The sequence below is a fragment of the Cantharellus anzutake genome (genome assembly GCF_015039405.1).
Source record: "Cantharellus anzutake strain C23 chromosome Unknown EI90scaffold_11, whole genome shotgun sequence".
Taxonomy (NCBI): Eukaryota; Fungi; Basidiomycota; class Agaricomycetes; order Cantharellales; family Hydnaceae; genus Cantharellus; species Cantharellus anzutake.
This window is the reverse complement of record NW_024066961.1, coordinates 616,536-639,350: the sequence shown is the minus strand read 5'-3', so window position 1 is coordinate 639,350 and position 22,815 is coordinate 616,536. Positions and strand designations below refer to the sequence as shown.

Genomic DNA, 22,815 nt, shown 5'->3' with positions numbered 1-22,815 from the left:
TAACGATATTAGAGTTTGTGCTGATTTGCGTACTGACCGTGTTTTGGTTGCCAAATATATGATTGTTCACTGTCTAAACAACAATAAACACCCCCCAACGATCTCACCTGATGTATAGATCGTCTACGGATAAAATTCTATATTGACTTTACTATGATTTCTAGTCAATATTACACCTATATTTACCACTTTTCAGTAGGATGTGATTTTCCTGATAATTTACTGAAGGAAAACTGCTAATAAAATAATTCCGCAATAAATGTTACTCAATACAGGAGTGACCAAACTGCTCTTTCTATCGCTTAGAGTGCGTGCTAGTTATCTAGCAGGTTCAGGATCACTCACTTTTCTCTTGTGGTGTGATAACCAAGTATTGCTGAGAGATTATTCAATTAAGAAGTCCCTCCACCAAATTCTCACTAATTCTCACTATGACACTTTTGTTCAGCTGTGTCTAACTGACCCTAACTCACGCTTAGAGTGACGTGTTAGTTTTATATTAGCTAACAACTAATATTTGCTTTTATCTTTTGGAGCAAACGAACCAACCACTGGTGAGGAGAATTAAACTTTTATTTCTACCTGAGGTTTGAGAGGGGGCAGAAGCGGTGGCCTTTTATGCTTTTCAGAGGCCTCTCTACTCCCACGCCTCGCACTAGTTACATGTGCTACATTTGTATTATAGATAGTTCTAGAATGATATAGGGGGTTGGGCTGTGTAAGCTTAATAATGGACTTAGGACATGACTCAGCAATAAGTAATCCATTTCTTTGTCTTTTGGGCCGATCTCAGCGGGATCTTGTAGCGCTGAAGCTATGCTCTACACCGCCTTAATTACGAACGGTTATCTTTAGAAATGACTCGGCTATAAAGGAACTTTCTAGACTGTTCTCTAATTGACCCCTTTTTGTGAAGCCACATCATTACTAATGTTCTAGAGCCTTCCCAATTAATTAACTGATCCGCGGACTTCTGAATCACTTCATGCTTATGATACGAGATCCAGATCATCAATCATTCCTTTGTTCCGATTTATTTGGGCTTAAAATCAAAAAGTTTTGATGAATCATGGGAAAATATACAAGATCCGGTTTTGTAGCATTTTCTCCTCTTCTGATGCGATCAAAAACTGTCCGCCCGCGCCGGGGAATACTCTATCATATGGTATTCGGTCCGCCAGACTTCCGGGCGCCAATATATTTCCCTTGAGTCACATTACCTTTTGTAAGAATTAGCAAATAAATATATATGAATTATAAGGTGTTTCGCCGTTTGAGCGATATCTCCGTCAGTTTTGAAGCTTTTAGAATGAAACAAAACCGTGGATAAAGTTAAGAAACAGTCCTTCCAGATGGTAAAAAGATTACAGTCAAAAGTTTACTGGTTCCCGAGATATTTACATTTCTTTCCCAATGTTCCTTCTTATTCTGCCGTCTATGTGCTATTTTCTTGTTGTAGGGATATATTCTTTGAATATTACACCTATGTCAAGTTCTAGGCATGATTGTAGTAGATTAAATCTCATACTACATGGGTGTAGATATTTTATATGATCTTCTAATGTCTGTCCAGTCTCATAAAGATCATGAGATCTGTTAAACGTCTGAACTTGTCACCTGTTCGTTGACTATTCTGATAGATCATTGTTTTATTCTTTGAATATTATTTCTCCTACAACGGTCAAGCACATAGCATCAGGTCCCCAGCCCTGGCTATTGCTCATACACTCAATTTCTTTGACAGTCTCTTCATCATCAAACCATAGGGCCTCAAAGTATTCAGCATCGACACCGACAATTACTTCTTCGAAATGACTTCGGTGCAGAGCAGAGAAGTGTTCGCACCTAGGGGATAATGAGACATCGCATCAAGCGTGAATCCTCTAAAAGATGCTCTACCTCACACGAAGGGACCCTCGGTGCAGAGGATCTTCATAATCCATCTCCAGAACCAATCATCCACTGCAACATGAGTTACAGTGATCCTGTCCCCACCGACTTTCAAGATTGTTGCATAGTTTCTCATTGAGCGCATCCCATTCAGTGTCAGTCATAATGGTTTCGAGATCCTGAGGTGAAGGACAGCCCATCTTTTGGAGTGCAGTATATTTCGCAAGAGTAGCTTGCTGTAAATGTTTTGCTGCTGAGGGATTTCCATAACATAGATGATGTTCATCACAGACCCAGGCGCTGACATCATCACAGCATGCTAAGCTATGAGGGATGGACTGTAGTTCCAAGTTACTGAATTCACAAACTTTCATTCCTTGGCCTAGGTAAAGAAGGATCAGTGACGCGACATGTAATTTACGGGCATTAGGGCACCCACAAGTTAGATGTTGTTCCCTGCATTGAGGGTACACACCGCTCTGACCTTTCAATGCATAGCATTGAACATTTTCGTGCATGCCACAAGGGGACCCGAAGCCATAGAAGTTGTGCTGTGGTAAAACCGGGCTGGTGGGATCAACGTGAAAAATATGGAGGATACGTTTGTTTGGTGAGTCCGTGGTTCTTGGATACTCAACAATCGCTTCAAGAGGCCAATCAATAAGATAGTTGGCATGGAGTTTCCGCGTGACTCTAGTTTCTGTACGGATAGCCAATAATTGATGACAGAGGGAAGGGGGGGACACAGCAGAGGTGGCAATGGTGATGTTGGGACATTGACTGGCCTAGGCATGGATGCTCTCTCCTCTGTATCAAGGATTTGAAAGAATTTTCAGAGAGTTCAGTTGGGATTAAGAGGTCTCCATCATCAGCTACTTTAACATGAGGGAATTTCTCTAGGCGTTCCCAAATGGGACATGCAGAAACGAAGCTTTCCATACTATGTCATTCAGCATCATGGTGTCACGACCATGCATCCCGGCCCGTTAGCCGCCCATCCCGATGCTGCCCGAGCCCATTCCCGCTATGCGAGCGCGAGCACGAGCCCCGACCTCAGCCCTATCCTCCATAAGGACTCCCTGCTCACTTCCCCGCTTGCCCCTAGGCTCCCCTGCACCTGGCCGACTCCCCCACAGCCACACCGACCTCCCTGCCCCGAGTCCGCCTCTGGCACCAACCTAGCGTGACTCCGCGACATCGCCTACTCCGCTACGATACCATCGCCGCTATCGCGGCCCTACACCCCTTCGTTTATTTATCTGTTATTGTTTGTTTTGACCCTCGGTCATTGCCGGCCGCGGTGCGGCCAACCCCGCTCTTTGTTCCTATTTGCTTCCGGACCCTTCAGCCTTCGGCCCGGGTCCGCTTCTATTCATTCCACCTTCATATATATATCCTGTATACTACATTATAGTACCTTAGCTCTAATATCAATGTGACCACGACTCCTAAGTCCTGACCCCAACAAGGCAACCCCAGTGAGTCCGAAATGAGGGCCAAGAGACAGCTAGGGGGCACAGCACTCCCTTTAGAGTTGCTGAGGCCAAATGCCCTACCCCTGGGCCTTGTTCGCGGCATCATGGCCATCGTGGCCTATAGCGGCCCGCAACGGCGACCTTCGGTGCCGACCCCGGACCAGTGTCTAACACATGGGGTCCTGAACTGGAAATCAAAAACTTACGTTTCCTCAGTCACTTTAGTGTTGGTACAAATCTGTGGCTCCTCTGTCCAGATACTGGAAGACTCAGCACAACATTATATAGCAATTTGAGATGCAATCCATTGATTCATCGAAGTGCTGTGCTTCCTATGATGATAGTACAGCGATGGGATAGACCAAATTTCATGGTTTCACTTCGGCAGCTCCTGCAGCATGCAGGGGAACGGCGAGGCAGCTTGGTGGCTATACTGAACCCAGCTGGTTTTGAAATCACGTGTAAGCCGCTATCAGACTGAACAACTGAGGCCCCATGTGGAGGATAATGTGGAGGATGTGACTAAGCGCTTGCGTAAATACCGCGCATAGGAAGCTCCGGATTGCCGATGCATAGTATAAATATGGGTGCTTTAGCACCGTATGTTCTTTAGTTACAGTTTCTTTTCTTCTTTCTATATTACATCTGGGTTGCGAGTGACCCGCTGAAGCGGGTTGCCATATATGGAACTCCGGATTTACAACAGTCTCGCACGATGTCTTCGTGAACAATGTAACGTACACGTTAAATGGTGTAAGGGTTCCTCTCAAGGGCATACCGATGTACTCGATAATCTGTAAAAGCGTAAGCAACATCCATCGTTATCTGATCACTTTCTTGTCTCCATTGCGCAGGTTTACCTCGAATGTTCGTTGGATGGGAAAGACTGGAATCGTTGACTCTCCCAGCTCTTCTATTTCCGAACTTCGATATCACTCTAATTTCACTAGAGCGCAACTCGGTGAGTATTTCATTTCTTGCACCGCACCCGTCGTGTCTGAGTCTTCCCAAGGATCAGCCCATATTCCAACTATCTGCCCTTGAACTCCGTTCACCACATCGATGTCGATGTCTAAGTTCGTTGTTATAATGACTTTGCCTCTGATTGCTATTTCCACGACACTTGGGAACCCTCCCTGCCACCCCAATCTGCCTGTATGACACTCTTTGAACACGTGGTGGGCTATTGCCCATCGTTCGGACAGTCTCAATTCCCCCGTTGTATCCTCGGCATGAAATCGATATAACGAAGGAGGAACCACTACCTTCCTAAATAGGAAGACAGTCGGCATCGTCAACGACGGCCGCAAACCCCACAGCTACGACAGGGGAGCCTCCCAAGGCCCCTGTGAAGCCCCCGGCAGAGATCCGGTGGGGATTAGGAGTCGGGTACGTCTGGATGGACATCCCAAAAAAACGGATGTAAACCACGGTACCCCGGGTAACTCCGAAGGAGTTAAGCCGCTAGAGCTACGACGTACCATAACACAGTACTGTTCGTCCCGCAAGGCTGAATAGCCGAGGAAGCACCCCGTTAACGGTGTGTAACCCCTACCAGACTCCCATTAGACAATACCAAACATTATACTACCTCACTGTAGTGGTTCCCCCATACACCACCGCGACATATGCAATCCAACATAATCGGCAGACCAACGACCCCGGTCAACTCCGTCCTTAGAGACGAAGACACAACGATGGTTGAGAGCTCCCCGGCCGAAGGAACCCCATCCAGAAACACCCACAAAAAAGGCGGTAACAACGACCCAAACACCCCTACCAGACCCCATAAGAACGCGCTAAACACCACCACCACACCCGGGCTGGAAGCCCCCAAACGCGTCAGGTCCCCGGACTCCGCCAACGTCCAAGGGCCGTCCCTGGCTCCCCCGCCTCCGCCTATCCTGAGCCAACCACCACGGACCCCTAACGACGACCCCATCCCAACAAGCTCCTCCCCAAGGGAAAACAGCCTCCACCAAGCCCAGCAGGCGAACCCACTGGAGAGAGGCCCAGACAACACCCCAACAAACTCCCGCGCCACTCGCCCCCAGCCATAGCGGATGCGGGCCCGCTGATCACAATCGCAGCCCAACGCCCCCCCGATGGCAACGACTCATATGACTACATCGACCTCACCCAAGAGCTGGCTAACTTCCGAGCTCACGGAGTCCGTCCTGCCCATATCCTAGCCAACCTACACGAAGACCGCCTCCGTGACTGGCAATCCACAGCCGGCGCGATACTAGTCTACCCGCTTGACGCCAAACACGGCTCAGTAAACGACCGAGAATTCAGAACCAAGCTCTCTACCTTCCTTAAAAGAGCTTTCCCCCAGTCAGCCCCGAACATAGAAGTATGCCCTCCCATTGCGCAAACATTCAACGGTGCCGGCTCTCCCTGGGGCTTCATGGTAGAAGGCCTTCACCCATTGCACTCCCACAACCTCACCTCCAACCACTTGTGGCTAAGCCGCGCAGTCTGCTTTATCGCCATCGACCTCCTCTCATATCGCCCAACCAGTTATGTTGCAACTCTCCGCGGCTTTGGGGTCGGTCTCAACGAGACCAACGTAATAAAAAATGCAATTTCCCGGAAAATTTCGGAAGATAGGTCTCCGATCAGAGTCTTCCTCGAGGAGGCAAACATACACGAGGATGACATACACAGGATCGCAAACAATTGTGAGGTGTACCCAAGAGGATATGGCCCCCTGACCCATGGCAGAGACCCTGGCCCAAGGGAGCGCCGAAACCCGACCCACGACTCCGACATCACTATGTGGGAAATACATGTCCCCCCCCCTTCTTCTCCATCCCCGACCCTGGCACAGGTCTGTCCAACAACATCCATGACCAATGGATCCATCTCTTTAAAACCACCACATTTGCGGGCAGAACCACCGGGAGCGGCAAAGCCGTCAAGGGCAATGTCTGCTGCCATACATGTAAAGGGATTGACCATACATTCTCAATGTGCCCAATCCACGACCACTATGCCTGGCGCGAACTTAACCCACATGCTGAGTCCGCAAAAGAAGATGCAAGAGCCGGGACACCCCACCCACCCCCGACCAAAAGAGGCCGCAATGCCCCATACAAGCGCGGACGGGGCCATGGCGGCCGTGCCTAACATAATCCGAATGTGCAGAACCCAAAAAGTAGCTACCACCCCTATCCCGCTGTACATACATCTGGTAGTCGCATTATAACCCAATCCTCTAACCCGTTAACCCCACTAGCACGCCCAAATCTACTGGACCAAAAGGTGACAGGAAAGCGTGCTAGCCTCCCCCCCAAAAAACTGATCCCCGATTGGTCGGCAACCAAAGGGGATGACATGAAACCTGCCAGTGAACAACTGAAACACATAAGAAAGAAAAATGCAAAGGATACCCAACGTCCTGGTCTCTGCTCAACCGGTAAACGACCTCTGCCCCCTGAGGATGAACAGCTTATACCGTTTTATGGACACCCTATGATGGGGACAGTTGACTGGAAAACGGACCCGCGCCACAAACCACTTCGACTGAGAGGTGGTAACGGACCTCCACCAAACACATCCAACCTAAAAATCGCAACCCTCAACATAAAAGGGGCAAATAGCCCATCAACAAAACACAAATGGTCAGCCATCCTACGGAAAATGAAACAAGAGAAATACGGCATCTTATGCCTCTCCGAAACCCACACTGACCAGCCACAACAGGCCTACCTGGACAGCACTTTCAGTGCTGAATGGCACATCTCACACTCCTACAACCCAGACCACACCCGCTCAGGTGGAGTAGCCATAATAATAAATAAAAACATAATTAAGAATGTCCCATCCATATCGAGAAGCATAATCCCTGGCCGTGCTCTCCTCACCGAAATTGAATGGCAAACCAACAATACTATGAAAATCCTAACTATATATGCCCCAAACATAAACTCGAGCAACAACAATGCCCAATTCTGGGTTGACCTAAACCAAAAACTAGATGACACCCCAATTGACATAATGCTCGGTGACTTCAATATAGTAGAAGAGGCCTCCGACAGACTCCCCCCCACCCAGACCCTGTAGCAGCCGTAACTGCCCTCCAAAACTTCACCACTCTGAAAGCCCTCTCAGATGGATGGAGAGTGACACACCCGGCACCGGAAAAGAACTTCACCTATGGCCATGCAACCGGAACATCCTTATCGCGAATAGACAGAATATACACCTCCAACGCGATAAGAAACCAAGCTCTCACTTGGGAAATCCTAAACCCCGGTCTCGCAACAGCTGACCACCAGCTGGTCTCAGTCGAGCTACATGACAACCAAGCCCCAAAAATCGGCAGAGGTCGATGGGCCATCCCCCTATACCTTACAAATGACACAAACTTCCTACAAGAGGTCGAAACAATCGGCAATGAAGCCCTCAATGAGATAGCAAGGCATAATGATGCCCAAAGCACCTTCCAGGATTTCATAACAGCGGTGAGACTCCTTGCCAAAAAAATGACTAAAATAAAAGCCGGGAAACTCAACTCAGAAATAAGACGCCTCACACAGAGACGCGACAAAGCAGTGAAGAGACTAAACTCCGCAGACATAACCCTTGCCGAGATTACACAGATCCAAATACAAAACCTAACTAAAAGGATAAATGAGATTGAGAGAACTAAACAAGCGAAATCAAAAGGCCGCTCGGGAGCCAACAAAAAACTACTAAGTGAAACCACCAACAAATACTGGTGCAGCTGGGGAAAAGAAAACAAACCCCGCGACACCATACCTGAACTAAGAGTACCTGGATCTAATCCCCCATCCTACACCTCCACAACTGAAGAAATGTCCGCGATTGCAGCCAAACACTATAACGCCGTCCAGTACAGAGACCTTACATCCTCCCCAGACGAGCGGGACGCACACCTAACAATCTCACTTAACAAGATTCATAACCGAGTCCCACCTGAAACCTCCGAAAAACTAGCCTCCCCCTGAGCCAGGACGACATTGCCAAAGCCCTCTCCCAATCACCCAATGGGAAGGCCCCGGGCCTCAACGGCATCCCAACAGAACTATATAAAACTCTAGATATAAGATGGAGAAAAAGACCAGAGGATGGCAAGGGCCTACACATCGTGAGCCTTCTAACTCTCCTGGCAAACGACATAGAAAAAAGAGGCACCACCTATGCCCAAATATCCGAAGGCTGGCTCTGCCCCCTGTACAAAAAAAAGGACAAAAGGGAAATTGAAAATTACAGACCGGTGACCGTACTCAACGCGGAATACAAGATCATAACTACAGCCTTAATGAATAAACTCTCTCCCATAGCCCCCCACTTAGTCCACAAATGCCAAGCGGCCTTTATCAAAGGCCGAAGCATCTTCGACCAAATCGACCTTGTAAACCGCATGACTGACCTATGTGAACTCATAGGACAGGATGGCGCAATCATCGCTCTTGACCAGGAAAAAGCGTATGACCGCATCCGACATGACTACCTCTGGAAAGTCATGGAGAAAATGGGCATACCCCACTCCTACACATCCACCGTAAAAAGCCTGTATGCCACCGCTAAAACCAGAGTTATCCTAAATGGTGTAATAAGCGACGACTTCACAATATTCAGAGGAGTCCGCCAAGGCGACCCCCTATCGTGCCTACTGTTCAACATAGCCATAGAACCCCTTTCCATCGCCCTAAGAGACTCGCCTGCCCTCCACGGCCTTGAAATCAAAACCCCTTCCCTCTCCCAGAGAACAATCCTATCCCTATTCGCCGACGATGCAGCTGTTTTTTTATCCAAAGACGACGACATAACTGATTTATTCTCAATCCTGGACAGCTGGTGTACGGCATCTGGAGCGAAATTCAACCGGGAAAAAACAGTCATCCTCCCGGTAGGAACACCAGAACACAGAGAAAGAACTTACAATGAGAGATGTATAAACCCCCGCCCCAACAATAAACTTGAAGACTCAATCACAATTCTAAAGGACGGGCAAACTATGAGATACCTGGGGGCCCAATGCGGCAACAAACCAAACCACAAGGACCCCTGGCCCACCATCACGAATAACATAGAAAAATCCCTCACCCAATGGAATAAGTCCTATCCGTCCATTGAAGGCCGCCGATTGATTGCCCAGATGACTATTGGTGGAATGACGCAATTCCACACCCGCGCCCAGGGAATGCCCAAAGAATACGAGAAACGACTTGATAGAAGAATCCGCGAGTTCATATGGAATTCCGACAGCCCCCCCCCAATCAGCATGAACCAACTCAACCGCCCAAGGGACCAAGGTGGCAAGAATGTGCTAAACATTCAAGATAGAAACGAGGCGATCCACCTCACCAAACTCCAGCGGATCCTCGACAGATCCCCAAACAGACCCCCGGCCTCCGACGCTGCCGAAGCCATACTAATGGCCACCCTCCCCAAGAAACTACACCCTAGTGACCCCGACCGCCCCTACATCCTTGACGTGTTCACACAAAAGCCTTTCCTCAAAGCACGCTTCCACCATAGAAAAATCCCGTCCGAACTACGTAACACCCTGAACACGGGCGCTAAATACAACCTGAGACTCGCCCACCCCACTATCGACCTGGAAACTAAACTCAACCGCCCAGCCTGGGCCCACCCTGGCTTGGAAGAGGACATATCCATCAGTGACCGCTCAACAACGGCATCCTGTCTAAGAAAAACTCACAACTGCTTCACGGTCGGAGACCTCCTAATCCAAACAGACGCCCAAGAAGACCCAACCCACAGCCCCACAAAGAACCGATGCCAATGTCGACCCTGCACAACCTACAGACAAAACGGCTGCAAAAACCCGGAAACTTGTTACCAAACCGCGACAAAGATAATCTCAAACCTCACACCCCATTACAACCCACACAGCGACACACACATCACCCCTCCGCCAACCAACACCTCCCTAGAATCCGCAAGACTACATGCCATCGGCGACCCAAAAGACATCAAGTCCTTCGACCCGACCCCACACCGTTGCCGTCCACTCCACCACCACTTCAGGATCTTCGGGAAAAGCGCCCCAAACTCCCCAGAACCCCCGCCCCCCTCAACCAAACGTCCCAAGACATCGTCGCCTACACGGATGGATCGTGTGCGCAAAATGGCAACATCAACGCAAAGGCAGGATATGGCATCTGGTATGGCCCCGAAAACCCGCTAAACACCAGCAAAAGAGTCCACCCCCTCCTCCCACAAACAAATAACGCCGCAGAAATGCTAGCAATCCACCATGCCGCCACACACACTGCAATCCACTCTTACCTCCACATTAAGACTGACTCAAAATGGTGCATCAATACACTCTGCCAGAACCTGAGCACTCTCGAAGACCTAGACTACATACTCGCCAAACACCAATATGTCACTAAACTGACGGTAAGCGCCCTGAGAAGCAGAACTCACCCAACCTCCTTCGAATGGCTCAAAGGCCACGCGGGCATCCAAGGCAACGAAGAAGCAGACTCCCTGGCCGCACAAGGCGCCCAAGAAGCCCCGGACCCAGGCCCACCCGTGAATCCCCCCCCTCCCCACATACCCAGTGGTGCCCGCCTATCCTCCCTGACACAATCTACAGCAACGAAACTAATCTGCAGAGCGAGATTAGCAAAAAACGCCGAACACAGAGACAGAGCGGCCGGAAACATTACCCTCATACAATCAGCCCTCGAGAGCATAGGGAACAGTATCCCAACGCAAGATAGAATCTGGAAAATTCTGAACAGTAACCGAAGGGACACATCCCCCGAAATTAGAAACTTCATATGGAAACTCACCCACAAGTGCCTCAAGATAGGCGACTACTGGAAGAGAATCCCTAAATACGAATACCGTGGCGTATGCGAACCCTGCCAACAAACGGAATCAATAGACCACATTCTTTTCGATTGCCCACTGAACCACGGCAAAAGACTATGGGCTATCACCAAAGCGACATGCGACCGCAGGAAAATCGCTTGGCCAACCAACCTTGACGTCTCACATGTGATGGCAGCCCCGATCGCCAGAATAAACACCATGACCGGACGATCAAAGAAAGGCGAGACCAGGCTATTCAGAATTGTAGTTCTTGAGTGTGCATGGCAAGTCTGGAAAGCCAGATGCTGTAGAGTAATGAACCCCGATCAATCACCCACCACACTAAATGAAGTAACCAACGCTTTCAAAGCCGGCCTCAACGAAAAGCTCCAGCAAGATATTGCTTCGACGTGCCATAAGAGATTCGGCCGCAAGGCGCTACCAGCGAAACTCGTGTTACACACTTGGAGCGGCAACTTACAAGAGGAAGAAAGGTATCCGGACAACTGGCTATACAGCAGTGGGGTTTTAGTGGGTATACCGGACCCCCCGTGATGGGGCCGGGAGTCCCACACACGTGCGTAACGCATTTCCTCACAAGTGGCAGACCGGACCAAACCGATCCTCAGCCTAACGGGATTATCCATTTCCCAATACAAGCCCCAAATACAGTAATGTATCGCGAAAGCTACTGGGGCTCCACTAAAAAAAAAAAAAAAAAAAAAAAAAAAAAGAAATCGATATAACACTGTCCCTGTTCTGCGACAATGTAACCGTAATGCAAGTTCGTTGTGTTCGAACTGCATGACACGCTGTCACCAATACCGCTTCACACCAGGGAGGTTCTTCTGCATGGGTTTATTCCTAACACGATGACATCTTGTACCATAACTTGCATGTCATAGCGTCCCCCTCCCCTCGTGTACTATACTTAATTTCGTTGTACATAACTTCCGATGCTGATTCCTCTGATGTACCATATCTTCACTGTACATATCATTCAATGCACTTTCCGCGTTATCCTTCATTCTTCCGTGAATGCTGTGCAGGTCGTTGCGATGCGAAGCACGCCCTCTAGTTCGGAGAGCGCGCGGTCAATTGAGAATCATCTCAGGTTTGTTGATTTTCCCAAAGTCCAGAGGACGATCGATAACTTGGGCCATCTTACCACGATGCAAAGTCCCGCTGTCTCTAGTTCTCGGGCACAACCCAACTCCGACGCAGGCACCCAGAGAACTTACAAGCTCGCCACAGATTCCGCCAGGCACAGCAAATGCCCACCGTCGTTCCTGGGTTCCCACGTGTACACCCAATTTGCATTTCCCCAATCGCCACAGCTTAGCTGTGCCGCAGCTATAAATACTGCCACTGCGAGTCATCTACTGTTCATCTCGCATCCGGATTTATTGGAAGCATGGGATCTCGCAATGTCGCTGAAATCAACGCCACCGAGTTCGACATTGAGAACGTGACTGTTTACAAGGACAGAGCGGCGGTCAGAAGACGTTTTCCCGTTGACTTTGAGGTGGGCATACTAATCATTCCATATCGATACCTGCTTGCCTGAAGCACGATCTCCATCCCAGGCAGGTCAGAATGAAATCGTGATCAGCCCCTTGTCCTCTTTCCTTGAGCAAGATTCCCTTCGAGTCGAGACTGAAACTCCGCATCCCAACCAGAACCTGTCTGTCTTCGACGTCGTGGAGAGCTACAAAGACATTGACACTGGCGAAAAACCCGAAGCTGACCAGTCCCTTGTTGGACTTCGAAAAGAGCGTAACAGTCTCAATGCTCATTTTTCCGCTTTGGAGAAGCAAGGCGACATCCTTTCTTCCTACGCAAACAGTTTCGACAGCAAAACCACAAGTACCGAGCGATTGACCGACTTTCTCGATCGCTATGTTGACCTGGAAAGGACTCGGAACCAGGAATTGGATACCATTAGTTGTCGTCTTAAAGAAGTTGCCGAGGAGATTGCGAAGAAAGAGGCAAAGAAGAATGCGGGAGCAAATGAATCGAACAAGGTGAAGAGGGTAACAGTTATCGTGTCGGCTGATGAAAAAGGCTCAGCTGAGATCATATTGTCATACAGTAAGTTGACCTCGCCCGTCGCGTGCTCAGATTTCTGAATGCTCCACATTCCACCCAGTTGTCAAAGGCGCCTCCTGGTTTAGCTACTATGATATCCGTGCCACGATAAATCCCTCATCCCCTCCCTACGCCACAGAGAAAACTGCTTTGCGGGACATAGTATCTTTGCAGTATCGGGCTTCGATCCGGCAGATGACGGGCGAGAATTGGAACAATGTTGCTCTCACTTTAAGCACCGCATCTCCAATGTTAGGGACCGCTGTGCCTCAGCTCCAGCCCTGGTTCATTGGACCGAGCGTTTTTCCAATGTTCCAGACGCAACACGTCCAACCGTTTGCCTACTTTGGCTCCAACAATCTAATGTCGACTAATATGCCAACGTCACCCCCCAGCAGGGCCGCAGTGTTTGGTAGCACGAATCGCGCCGTCTCGGCGAACGAAGGTGCTGTCAGCTCTACTTTCGATGTTACAGGGAAATCAAACATCCCAAGCGACGATTCTTATCATAAGGTTTTCATTGCTGTGAGTCTCCCTCTCATCCCTCACGCAAACGACCCTTACAAATGAGTTCAGAGCCTGGATCTGGTGGCTGAACTGGAATGGATCACTATACCTCGAAAAACACCCGTTGCCATTCTCCGGTGCAAAGTCTGGAACACTAGCAATTTCTACCTCCTTTCCGGTCAGTCGATTCACATCTGCTCTCGTTTGTTCTACTTATATAACACTGAATGGGATACGTAGGCAGTACTAGCGTTTTTCTTGACGGGACTTTCGTCACGAGATCACGCATTCCCGACGTCCCCGCCCAAGATACCTTCTCCTGCTCCTTGGGTATCGATCCCTCCGTACGAATCACCTGCCACCCGCAACGTAAGGTAGTTAAAACGGTCGATACCTCCTCGATATTCGTCACCTCCGCTCAGAGGGAGAAGAACAAATTTCAGATTACAACCTTTTCTCAACGGATCACGATCAAGAACACCCGTACGACCAAGATAAGGAGGCTTATTGTCAGAGATCAAGTCCCACTTAGCGAGGACGAAAGAATCAAAGTCACCTTGATCAATCCCCCAGACAGCGTCGTGGGATCGCCCTTTGAGTCGTTGAAAGTTGATGATGGAGCAGCGACCAAATCCATTTCCAAGGCCAAGGATAAGGAGCCGCAATACACGTCGACTGATATCGTGCCCCGTTGGACACAGAAGAACGGAGATAGCGGTGGCCCGAAGGAAGATGGGATTCTGGAATGGATTTGCTTGGACATTCCGCCTTGTTCGGGCCCGCACGTCTCTTCATCCAAAGGGGATGCAAAGCCTGGAGTGGTCAACATTGAGCTGGAATACGAGATCACTGCTCCTCTGGATGTTAAATGGGATACCATCCGCAAAGCTTGATTATCCCCTGCTTGAGGCCGCGTACCTCTTCGCATCGGACGCTGTGGATTTTTATTTACATGAAGAAGGCGTCGATCTTCGCGAGAATGTGTTCTTGATTATGTACATATTGATGTCTTCAAATAGCATTTGAAAGTCTTGCCAAATAAGCTTGCTCACGTCCCGAGAGAAGTGATCTCGCGTAATTTTAATGTGCCTCGGGGGAATCTGAACAATATTCCCCCCCTTCCGGTCAATTTGGATCTTCCCCAGAAATGCCTTCAAGGTTTTCAGATCGTCCGCAGAATCGGTGGAATCCCGTTTCTCAAGGTAATCTCTTCGAGCTTCCAGCTCCCAACTCCTCACTAACGACCAACTTTCTTTGCCTCTTGCCCCGTACCCCATGTGCCCCATATACCCAATCACAGGATACGCACGACCTCTTTGTAGCCTTTCATGTAGGATGCATGTCCCTCGAGTCCCAGTCATTCTCGCGTGGTGATGGACGCCATCTCTGGCAACGCTTGCACCTTCGACTATTACTCAATGGCCAACGCGTACTGCATTGAGAAAATTAGCAACGAGACCATGAAGACCCTCATGACTGATGAGTACCAGATATTAGCCCCTGGCGCTCTCTATTCTACCTGCCTACTGGCACCTCGACAATACCCACCGACACCACATAACCCGAGGACCACTGACACCATACGATACCAACCAGACTACCCACACATCATGTATAGAAAGTCCCCTTTATGTACGCTACGGTGTATCGACGGGACAGTCGCACTGCCACGACATTAAGATAGATTTATCATCACCTGCCTACTGGCGCTCACTCCGCAAGACATTGTGAAGGTGGACGCCGCAGCCCTCCGAGTCGCGTAATGCGGAACTAATAGAAGACTTGCGGCCGATATTGGATGGTGCAGGCAAACCAGTTCTGGGGGAGGCATGCCCGGATCGACGTCCATATGACGAGTTTCGTCTAACTCCTAATCAGCTCAAGAAAACAAGCTTCTTTGTTCCTCTTTTATGAGCTCAGAAGGCTCAGGCTCGATTTACACACAACTTCCTATTAGAATTCTTGGGATCGTAGCGTACGCTGAAGCCAACTCACGTTTGTTGATGTTGAGTCTAGCGGCGCTCATGATCTACTCTTGTTTCCTTTCTTGGCACAGTCGCTGCCAAAGTCGGTGCGCATTCATAGCGCCTGGCTATAAGAGCAGGAATTTTTGGACCTTACGACTTTTCCTCAGTTCACGTACTACGGGACTGAGCGAGAACATTCGCCAGTCTTCATTTCGTCTTATACTCCCATCCCAGAAAAACTTCAAGTTGCGGGTACAACTGATTTATTGAAAGATCAAACCTGGAGAATTCACAAGCACCAAGCAGCGAATATTTATGGCGTGGCGACAGGTTAGACGTCACACCTTGAATTTAATCGCCTCGTTCAAAAGATCAGCTGCGAGCGCCCAGTTCCAAAAATTGTAAGATTGCGAAACTCTGATAAGCCGCCAATATGGTGCTTACGCACCATCCTGAATCGTTTTTCTATTTGTGGACCTTCATGTGCTCGCGTATTTATGTAGTATCTGGAGTTTGCAGTCCGCGCGCGCAGGGCAACTCTGGGGCGGTGGGACCAACATTCTGAACTACTCGTAGTTCCACAGGCTCCCAGAAGCCATCCAAACGTATTGGCTCCAGCCCACTCTCGTCTACTTTGGGTTCTGCACACTGTCCACGGATCATTGCGGTTACTCGGACGCATAAACAAAGGCATCCTCAGTTCCTTTCACTTTCTTAGCCCTCTAAAACACCATCTCAGTTTGGACGTACCTCGACCAATGACAAACAGTCTTCATTTGCATCTGCGCTCAGTCTTTCACTCTTGACTAGAAGCGCTCTTGTCGTCACTGCGCCTGTAACTACTTGTTTGCTTGGCGTTACGCATTCTGTGAACAGCGGCAACAGCATTCTCTCGGAATGAAATCAATTCTTGATGGTTGTCGACCTGGCCCTCGTTTCAAGTGACATGGGTTGGTGGTATCCTGTGCCAGGTTGGGACACTGAGCACTGGTGCTCTATTCTGTCATTCCGGGTCCTCGATATATTCTTTCGCATATCGGCTCATCTTTGGCTCATCATCCCTGCAACCGCGGACTATTTTTTGCGGACTATGGAGCTAACCAAGTGCCACCCGAAGAACCAGAAGACCACTAGGGATGCAGATCCCTCTAGCTTTGAATTGCGCCTCCCTATATATCTCTAACAATGCATACTCAGACTGGTCATTGAACAAAGTCTTAAATTATTCAAAGAGAATTAACTCAGCACCGGTGAAAATGTTCAGGACCGGCTAGTCCATAAGCATAACCGGCTCACAATGAGGAGCGCCGTCCGCTAAAAGTGAAGGATGATCGTCGCACCCTCGGCGTTATATGACGTCTTGAAGGTGAGCCGGATCGTTGACTGAAGCACCTTACGATCGTGCTGAAGACGTGCCACGACAGGCGAGGCTATCGTGACACTGGTTGTTTTACCGAAGGATCAGCCTATCTTTGGGGCCGTTGACCCAGAGCTGCTGAAAGGCGGCAGCCCATATCCAGTCCGATCGTGAGCGACAGGCAATCGGGAAACAAGTTGCGGATGCCAAACAGCGAGACAAGCTCCGGATTTTTTTATCAAAATATGTGATGGAGTACTAGTGCGGTAAAGTCGGATGAGTGCGAATTGATATCAATAAATGTCCTTAAATGCTAAAGATACCAATGAACACAAATGATTAAGAGAAACAAACAAATAAGCTTGCGCAGTCTGCACGTTTCCATTAACTAATGAAGATACACAAGCATTTTATACTTCTCGAGGGTCAGAGGGGCTTGGCGCACGGTTACCTGGGTGACATTGGAGTATTAAATGTAGTTGGCGGAAAAGATGGAATTGACATTCGGACTGTGGATGGGGGTGTTGTTACGCGTCAGGGTCAGTCGGAGTTGAAGCGTGTGTTTGTGATTGGTCGATGGCTAGTTCATCTCGTGCTGTTGTATAACTTGTGCGTGAAGGGTCTGATGTGACTGATGATAGTGTTCCGCCGCGGGTGAGGGGTAATGGAGTAGATGGGCGATCTGGACTTGAGCTAGATGAAGGATGGAATTCTGTCATTTCATGCGTGCCTCGATGCTCGTTAACATTGAATTGCGGCACGCCATTGGACCGGAGTGGGCTTGAAGGGCTATGTTCAGTGGAAACCTCGGGGTCACTGGACCCGCTCGCAAGCTGTGTTAAGTTGCGCCACCAGCTCGCCGCCGTAGAAGGGTTGCGCTGCGAGCTTGAGAGCCCCGAGTCATTTTCTGATTCCTCAAAGGGTGGGGGCTGCTTATTAGGATAAGCTTCCTTGGCTGCACTTCCATACGGAATGCCGAAGCGTCCAAGAGCCTCTCTACTGCTCACAAATTTAACTTGTTCAGGAGTAGGACCAGCTTTAGGAAACGAAAATTGAGTACGGGTAGTAGTGTGTGTAAGTGGCGCGGAAATGTTGAAAGAGGATAATGAAGATTGAGATGAGCTGGGATTGTGACTGCTCGGGGGGCTGGGGCGAGAGAGCTCCCGGATCGGTTATGTGCTTGTAGGCTGCGCGATGACTCAGTTGTGTGAATGGAATTTGATACCTGCGAGTCCAACCTGCTGGGTGATGGGCTTGAATTCGTCAGGCCATCTGAGGAAGTTGTGCTCTCATTTGTGAGAGCAAGGGAACCGTTCCCTGAGACAGGACCGTGGTGGGTAGGACTGCGTCTGAAAATGCGAAGGAAGGGAAATGAGGATAGGCTAGTGTTAGAAGGTGCAGTTGGGGAGCCTGATATAGTGATCTCGGGAGGTGGGTTTGCTATGGGGTTGGGAGTCTGATTTTCTTGGAATTCAAAATATGGGGGCGCTTCCTCGCCATCACAGATAGGAGGGACGGTAGAATCATTAGGCTCCAAGAGGCGGTCGTCGCTTCCCGCACTATCATGAGTGTCCGCAGATGCTATCCGTGAATCCATGCTGCCTCTTAGCTCACCAGAAGTACTTGAAGGCTGGCGGATATGCCCGTTAGGAGTCCTGATAGGTATTGCAGAGGAGCTTGATGAAAACGAGCGAGTATGTGATGGGTGTGTGGAGGAAGGATCTGAATCTAGATTGAGCATAGGGCTGTTGTGCTCGTCCTCTGCGTCATTCATGTCACGTCTTTAGGATGACTCGTCAATGAGACACATCACACAAGAACTCGTTTACTAACCTTATGAGGACAAGATCTTCGTCTGCTGGCTCTTCTCTGTAGGCAGGCAAAGATTTCGTGCTAATTTGACTGGGAGTGCGCCGTGGTCGCCGTGACCTCCTCGGCCGGTCTGAGTTAGTACTACTAGCGTTGACTTCCGCTCGTGTACGCGAAGCATCCCCCTCAGGATTGGATACGAGATTTGTGGTTGAGGTCCCACCAGCCAGAATTGCTTCAGCCTGTGTGACCGCCCCGGTCGAGGCAGACGAGGCATTCCGCTTTCGTATCTGCCATATTAAAACTACTGCTGCAACAAGACAGCATACACCAAGGGATCCGGCAATTATCTGGGGAAACGCAATCATTGAGCACAAACTAAAATCAATTACTTGCTCTCGCTTGAGACGTACAATGGTAGATGATGGTTTCGTTGATTGTGTAGGACCACTTGGAGGCAGGGGCCCACCCCTCTGAGATGCTCCATTGTGCCATTTCCTTTCCAATGGTATCCCAAGGACCACTTGGCGAGACGGAAAACTGGTCACAAATAAAGCCATGAAAAGCGAAGGTGGGGCCATAGTTGTCACGACACGCGGGTGCGAAGCAAATATCCCAGGGGCACCGCGACACTGAAGAAGAAAGACTGCAAATGCGAAGGAGAGGCGATGAAACTATCACTAGAGCTTGTGGAGGGGGGATAAGAGTGATTACATAAGCAACCAAGCGTACAGCATTCTCAAGCGTGGGAACTAAGCTTGTCCCTTGCCATCAGGTAGGACTCCAGCCTCTATGACTTCGTAACATCAGAAATATCAGAAATCATCTCTAACTTCGCGATACATACATATTTGGGAGGTGTTCCCAAGCAGATGTTAGAGTCGAAAGGCAGACGGCTACCGTGAAGAACTGTATTACGCACTGGAGATTGCGTGGGACTCCCGTCACCCCGGGGTCGCTGGCCCACTGCTGGGTGGCCGGTCATCTGGGTGCTTCTTTTCTCCTTCAGGGTTACTGCTCCATTGGAGGGCCAGTTTGGTTTGGGCCCGTGTCTTTTGCGGTTGGTTAGCACGATGTCTTGTTGGAATTTCTCGTCCAGGCCTGCTCTCAGCGCATACGTGATTTCATTCAGTGTGGTTGGGTGGAGTTCGTCCTTATCGATGCTCATTACTCTAGCTTTCCGTATCTGCCAGTCGCATTCTGTGATCATGATTTTGAAGAGTCTCGATGCACCGGCGGGTATTTTCTTTCGGCCCCTGAGTCTTTATGTCCTGGTGATGGGAGCGGCCACGACGTGGCTTACCCTCAGGGTGTCGGATCATGGGATTCGTCGATCTGTCTGGCTATTGTCCATATTTGGCGTTGTGGTTCAGGAAAGTATGTGGATCATGTTCCCGTTTGTTGGCATCGTTGGCATCGTTAGTACATTCCGTGTTGCCTATACTGTGGTACTTTCCTCCAGTAACCCCAATTCCGTGCCCGCAGATAAAGTTCTGGGTTGCCGGAAGATTTTTCGACTCTTGGCAATACTTTCCTGATTCGATCGTTTATGGGGTTGCCGTTGATAGAACTTTCGATCGCCGTGCCGGTTATGTTGACATTGATGGTGGTTCTCGATCTGGGTTCAGCCTTGTTTGCAAGTCGTGTTCTCCGAATTAGTTTGTGGGCTGTGGCTTGGCTCAGAGTGTGTAGACGTGTCCCGCGTGGGAGGTTGGGTAGGGGGGATTGGGGCTTGGTTCTGTTTGGGTGGCCAGCTTGTAGACCCCTTCGTTACCTTCGATGCCGGAGTGGCCTTCGAGCCATTTAGGGCGGTGGATTTTCTTTACTGATCATCTCATTATTGGCACTTCAGCATTTGCTGTCAGATCAGTGCGACGTTCGGTGATGTACATTTGAGAAAATGGGTCGAAATTGGAGGAGTTACAGCGAAGAGGTGCCCAACTAAATTGTCCGGAACAGAAGAGGTGCAGGGTGCCTGCAGTATCTTTTTGCCTATACCTTTTTTCTCTGCAATGTCTTCGGTAACTCCTTGACCCACGGCAAGAAATCTCTTCCCTGCATGTATGGTCGCAATACTTCTGGGATGATAACCCCCTAAAGAGTAATTAGTTAGACTGGGCTGGCTAGACATGAAGTCGACTCACATCGGGAGTCTGGTGATTTTCGACGATACATGTCAAGGCGCGCTCTGTTGCGCAGAGAGTACCGTTTAGCATGTGCACGTATTGCTTCCTCTCTTCTCCCTGCTTCTTCAGGCCATGCCGGACCTCTAGTCTCCGTGCCTCTGTCAGTGTGAGAATTAGCAAGCGCCGCATGACCAGGGTTCGAAATGAGTGCTCACGATAATCAGTGCAATTACTGGTTGAGACTAGTTCCTTATAGGCGCCTTGGTATGGGAACCATGCTTCAAGGTCATACTTCTGCGCAGCCGCAAGGTTGAGGGCACCGGAGACAATTGCCACAATGCGATATGGTATCTTCAAAGTCTGATAAAACTCTTCGGATGTTGCCACCATACTGTCGAATGCCTCCCATGAATCGTCGGGCGAGGTAATTAGGAACTTTGGTTCATCTTGATCAATTTTGCCCCTGAGACCCTAAGGACAATTTTAGACTTGCCTGTTCAACCTTTTCGAACTGGTGCACTCTGAAGATACCCCATGTATCCTTTCCACTGGATCCTGCTTCCTTCCTAAAACATGTAGAATAGCCAGCATATCTGGAGGCATTTAAGTGTGAATGTCAGAACCGGTCATGAAGCTTCCATTTCCCACCTGATTGGCAGTTGCTCCTTGGGTGCCTCGAACCACTCGCCGCTGTGCAGAGCCGATATTGGTTGCTCGCTGGTTGCGATTAGATACTTATCATCTTCATCCCCTGTCACTTTGTACAGTTCTTCGTCAAACTGTTCAAGCTGAGCGGTTTTGGACATGACGTCCTTCTTCATAAAGAACGGAGCTTGAATCTTCTTATATGTTTTCTTACGCAAGAAGTCCAAGCCATAATTAATTAATGCCTGGTTGAGGTCCACGCCATCGCCTGTCAGGAAATACCCACGATGGCCGACGATCCTGGATCCTGCACAAAGTTAAAGATTGGGAAATAGACAGTTGTGTGGATTGAGCTAACCTCGCTCCATATCGAAGGCGTCTAACCTTAGCATGACCTCATGATGAGCAAGAATGCCTTTCTTTTGCTCTACTGGTGCATTGGGACCATCGGGGTGCCAGGTTCGTATTGTCGCATTATCGTCCTAAATTGTTGGGAAAATAGACGTTAGGGTAAAAACCGAAAAATTTGTGCCTGCAATTCACCTCAGTTAAGCTAATTGGAACATTCTTTCCGACCAGATTGCCAACCAAGGCTGCTTTAGCCCGGACCACATCCTGGGCTTCCTGCGACCTCTTCTCAATTTCCGCCCTTTCCGCATCCAAAGCATTCTTCTGTGCTATTAGTTCATCTGCTGGCTCCTTTGCCTGAAGAATCAGGGATGATTAGCAAGATCGGACGCGTTGGTGGATAATGGACAACTCGCCTTTCGTTTGGCAGTTATCTCCTTCTGTTTCGCATTGATTTCCTTATTTTTCTGGTTTGTTTCGAAGTCGACTGGAGGGTTTGGTGATGTGGAGTTTACCCATGAAGGAATCGACTCCAAAGAATTGTGCACATACGTACTCTTGACCCATGCCTTGTAAAGTTCAATCACTTCGTCTACGATCTCCTCCGATAAACCTCGCTTCCTTTGAGACTCTTTTATTGCCTCGGGGAACCCTTTCTTCGATTCGATGAAGTCGAGGACATCTAGAGTCATCGTTCGCGTTGAAGAGATCGCGTGTTGAGTCGATCGAGAAATGACTCAATCTGCTTACATAAACCGTGCTTGTGCGTAGTCCCTGGTCAC

General features: G+C 49.2%; 4 protein-coding genes across 4 annotated transcripts; 2 read left to right on the top strand and 2 right to left on the bottom strand.

Annotated features, from left to right (window-relative positions):
- Window positions 1-12,600: 12,600 nt before the first annotated feature.
- EI90DRAFT_3014164 (uncharacterized protein) lies at window positions 12,601-14,674 on the top strand (the record flags this gene model as incomplete). Its single annotated transcript, XM_039056749.1, has 5 exons — window positions 12,601-12,711; window positions 12,773-13,277; window positions 13,336-13,799; window positions 13,851-13,959; window positions 14,022-14,674. The coding sequence occupies 5 exons, from the start codon at window positions 12,601-12,603 to the stop codon at window positions 14,672-14,674; spliced, it is 1,842 nt and encodes a 613-aa protein (XP_038919203.1).
- A 145-nt stretch (window positions 14,675-14,819) lies between these two features.
- On the top strand, window positions 14,820-15,576 carry EI90DRAFT_171000 (uncharacterized protein). The gene is made up of 2 exons (XM_039052050.1): window positions 14,820-15,210; window positions 15,266-15,576. Exons 1-2 carry the CDS (start codon window positions 14,929-14,931, stop codon window positions 15,458-15,460), a joined length of 477 nt encoding a protein of 158 aa, XP_038919202.1. The 5' UTR covers window positions 14,820-14,928; the 3' UTR covers window positions 15,461-15,576.
- A 1,759-nt stretch (window positions 15,577-17,335) lies between these two features.
- On the bottom strand, window positions 17,336-19,640 carry EI90DRAFT_3045595 (uncharacterized protein). The gene is made up of 4 exons (XM_039059421.1): window positions 19,328-19,640; window positions 18,939-19,264; window positions 18,113-18,886; window positions 17,336-18,065 (listed from the first exon to the last, which is right to left on the bottom strand). Exons 1-4 carry the CDS (start codon window positions 19,493-19,495, stop codon window positions 17,633-17,635), a joined length of 1,701 nt encoding a protein of 566 aa, XP_038919201.1. The 5' UTR covers window positions 19,496-19,640; the 3' UTR covers window positions 17,336-17,632.
- A 957-nt stretch (window positions 19,641-20,597) lies between these two features.
- On the bottom strand, window positions 20,598-22,725 carry EI90DRAFT_3168797 (seryl-tRNA synthetase; the record flags this gene model as incomplete). Its single annotated transcript, XM_039066311.1, has 9 exons — window positions 20,598-21,008; window positions 21,059-21,198; window positions 21,256-21,486; window positions 21,530-21,633; window positions 21,689-21,992; window positions 22,044-22,167; window positions 22,229-22,377; window positions 22,443-22,520; window positions 22,590-22,725. The coding sequence occupies 9 exons, from the start codon at window positions 22,723-22,725 to the stop codon at window positions 20,907-20,909; spliced, it is 1,368 nt and encodes a 455-aa protein (XP_038919200.1). The 3' UTR covers window positions 20,598-20,906.
- Between the last annotated feature and the right edge of the window lie 90 nt (window positions 22,726-22,815).

Excerpts from the sequence above, each read along its gene's own strand:
- EI90DRAFT_3045595 (XM_039059421.1), bottom strand. The coding sequence starts at position 19,495 with ATGGCCCCACCTTCGCTTTTCATGGCTTTATTTGTGACCAGTTTTCCG. Across the intron at positions 19,265-19,327 it reads CGAAACCATCATCTACCATT|ATAATTGCCGGATCCCTTGG; the intron begins GTACGTCTCAAG and ends GCGTTTCCCCAG. Across the intron at positions 18,066-18,112 it reads CTCCTGAACAAGTTAAATTT|TGCAGCCAAGGAAGCTTATC; the intron begins GTGAGCAGTAGA and ends TCCGTATGGAAG.
- EI90DRAFT_171000 (XM_039052050.1), top strand. The coding sequence starts at position 14,929 with ATGCCTTCAAGGTTTTCAGATCGTCCGCAGAATCGGTGGAATCCCGTT. Across the intron at positions 15,211-15,265 it reads TATTACTCAATGGCCAACGC|TACCAGATATTAGCCCCTGG; the intron begins GTACTGCATTGA and ends ATGACTGATGAG.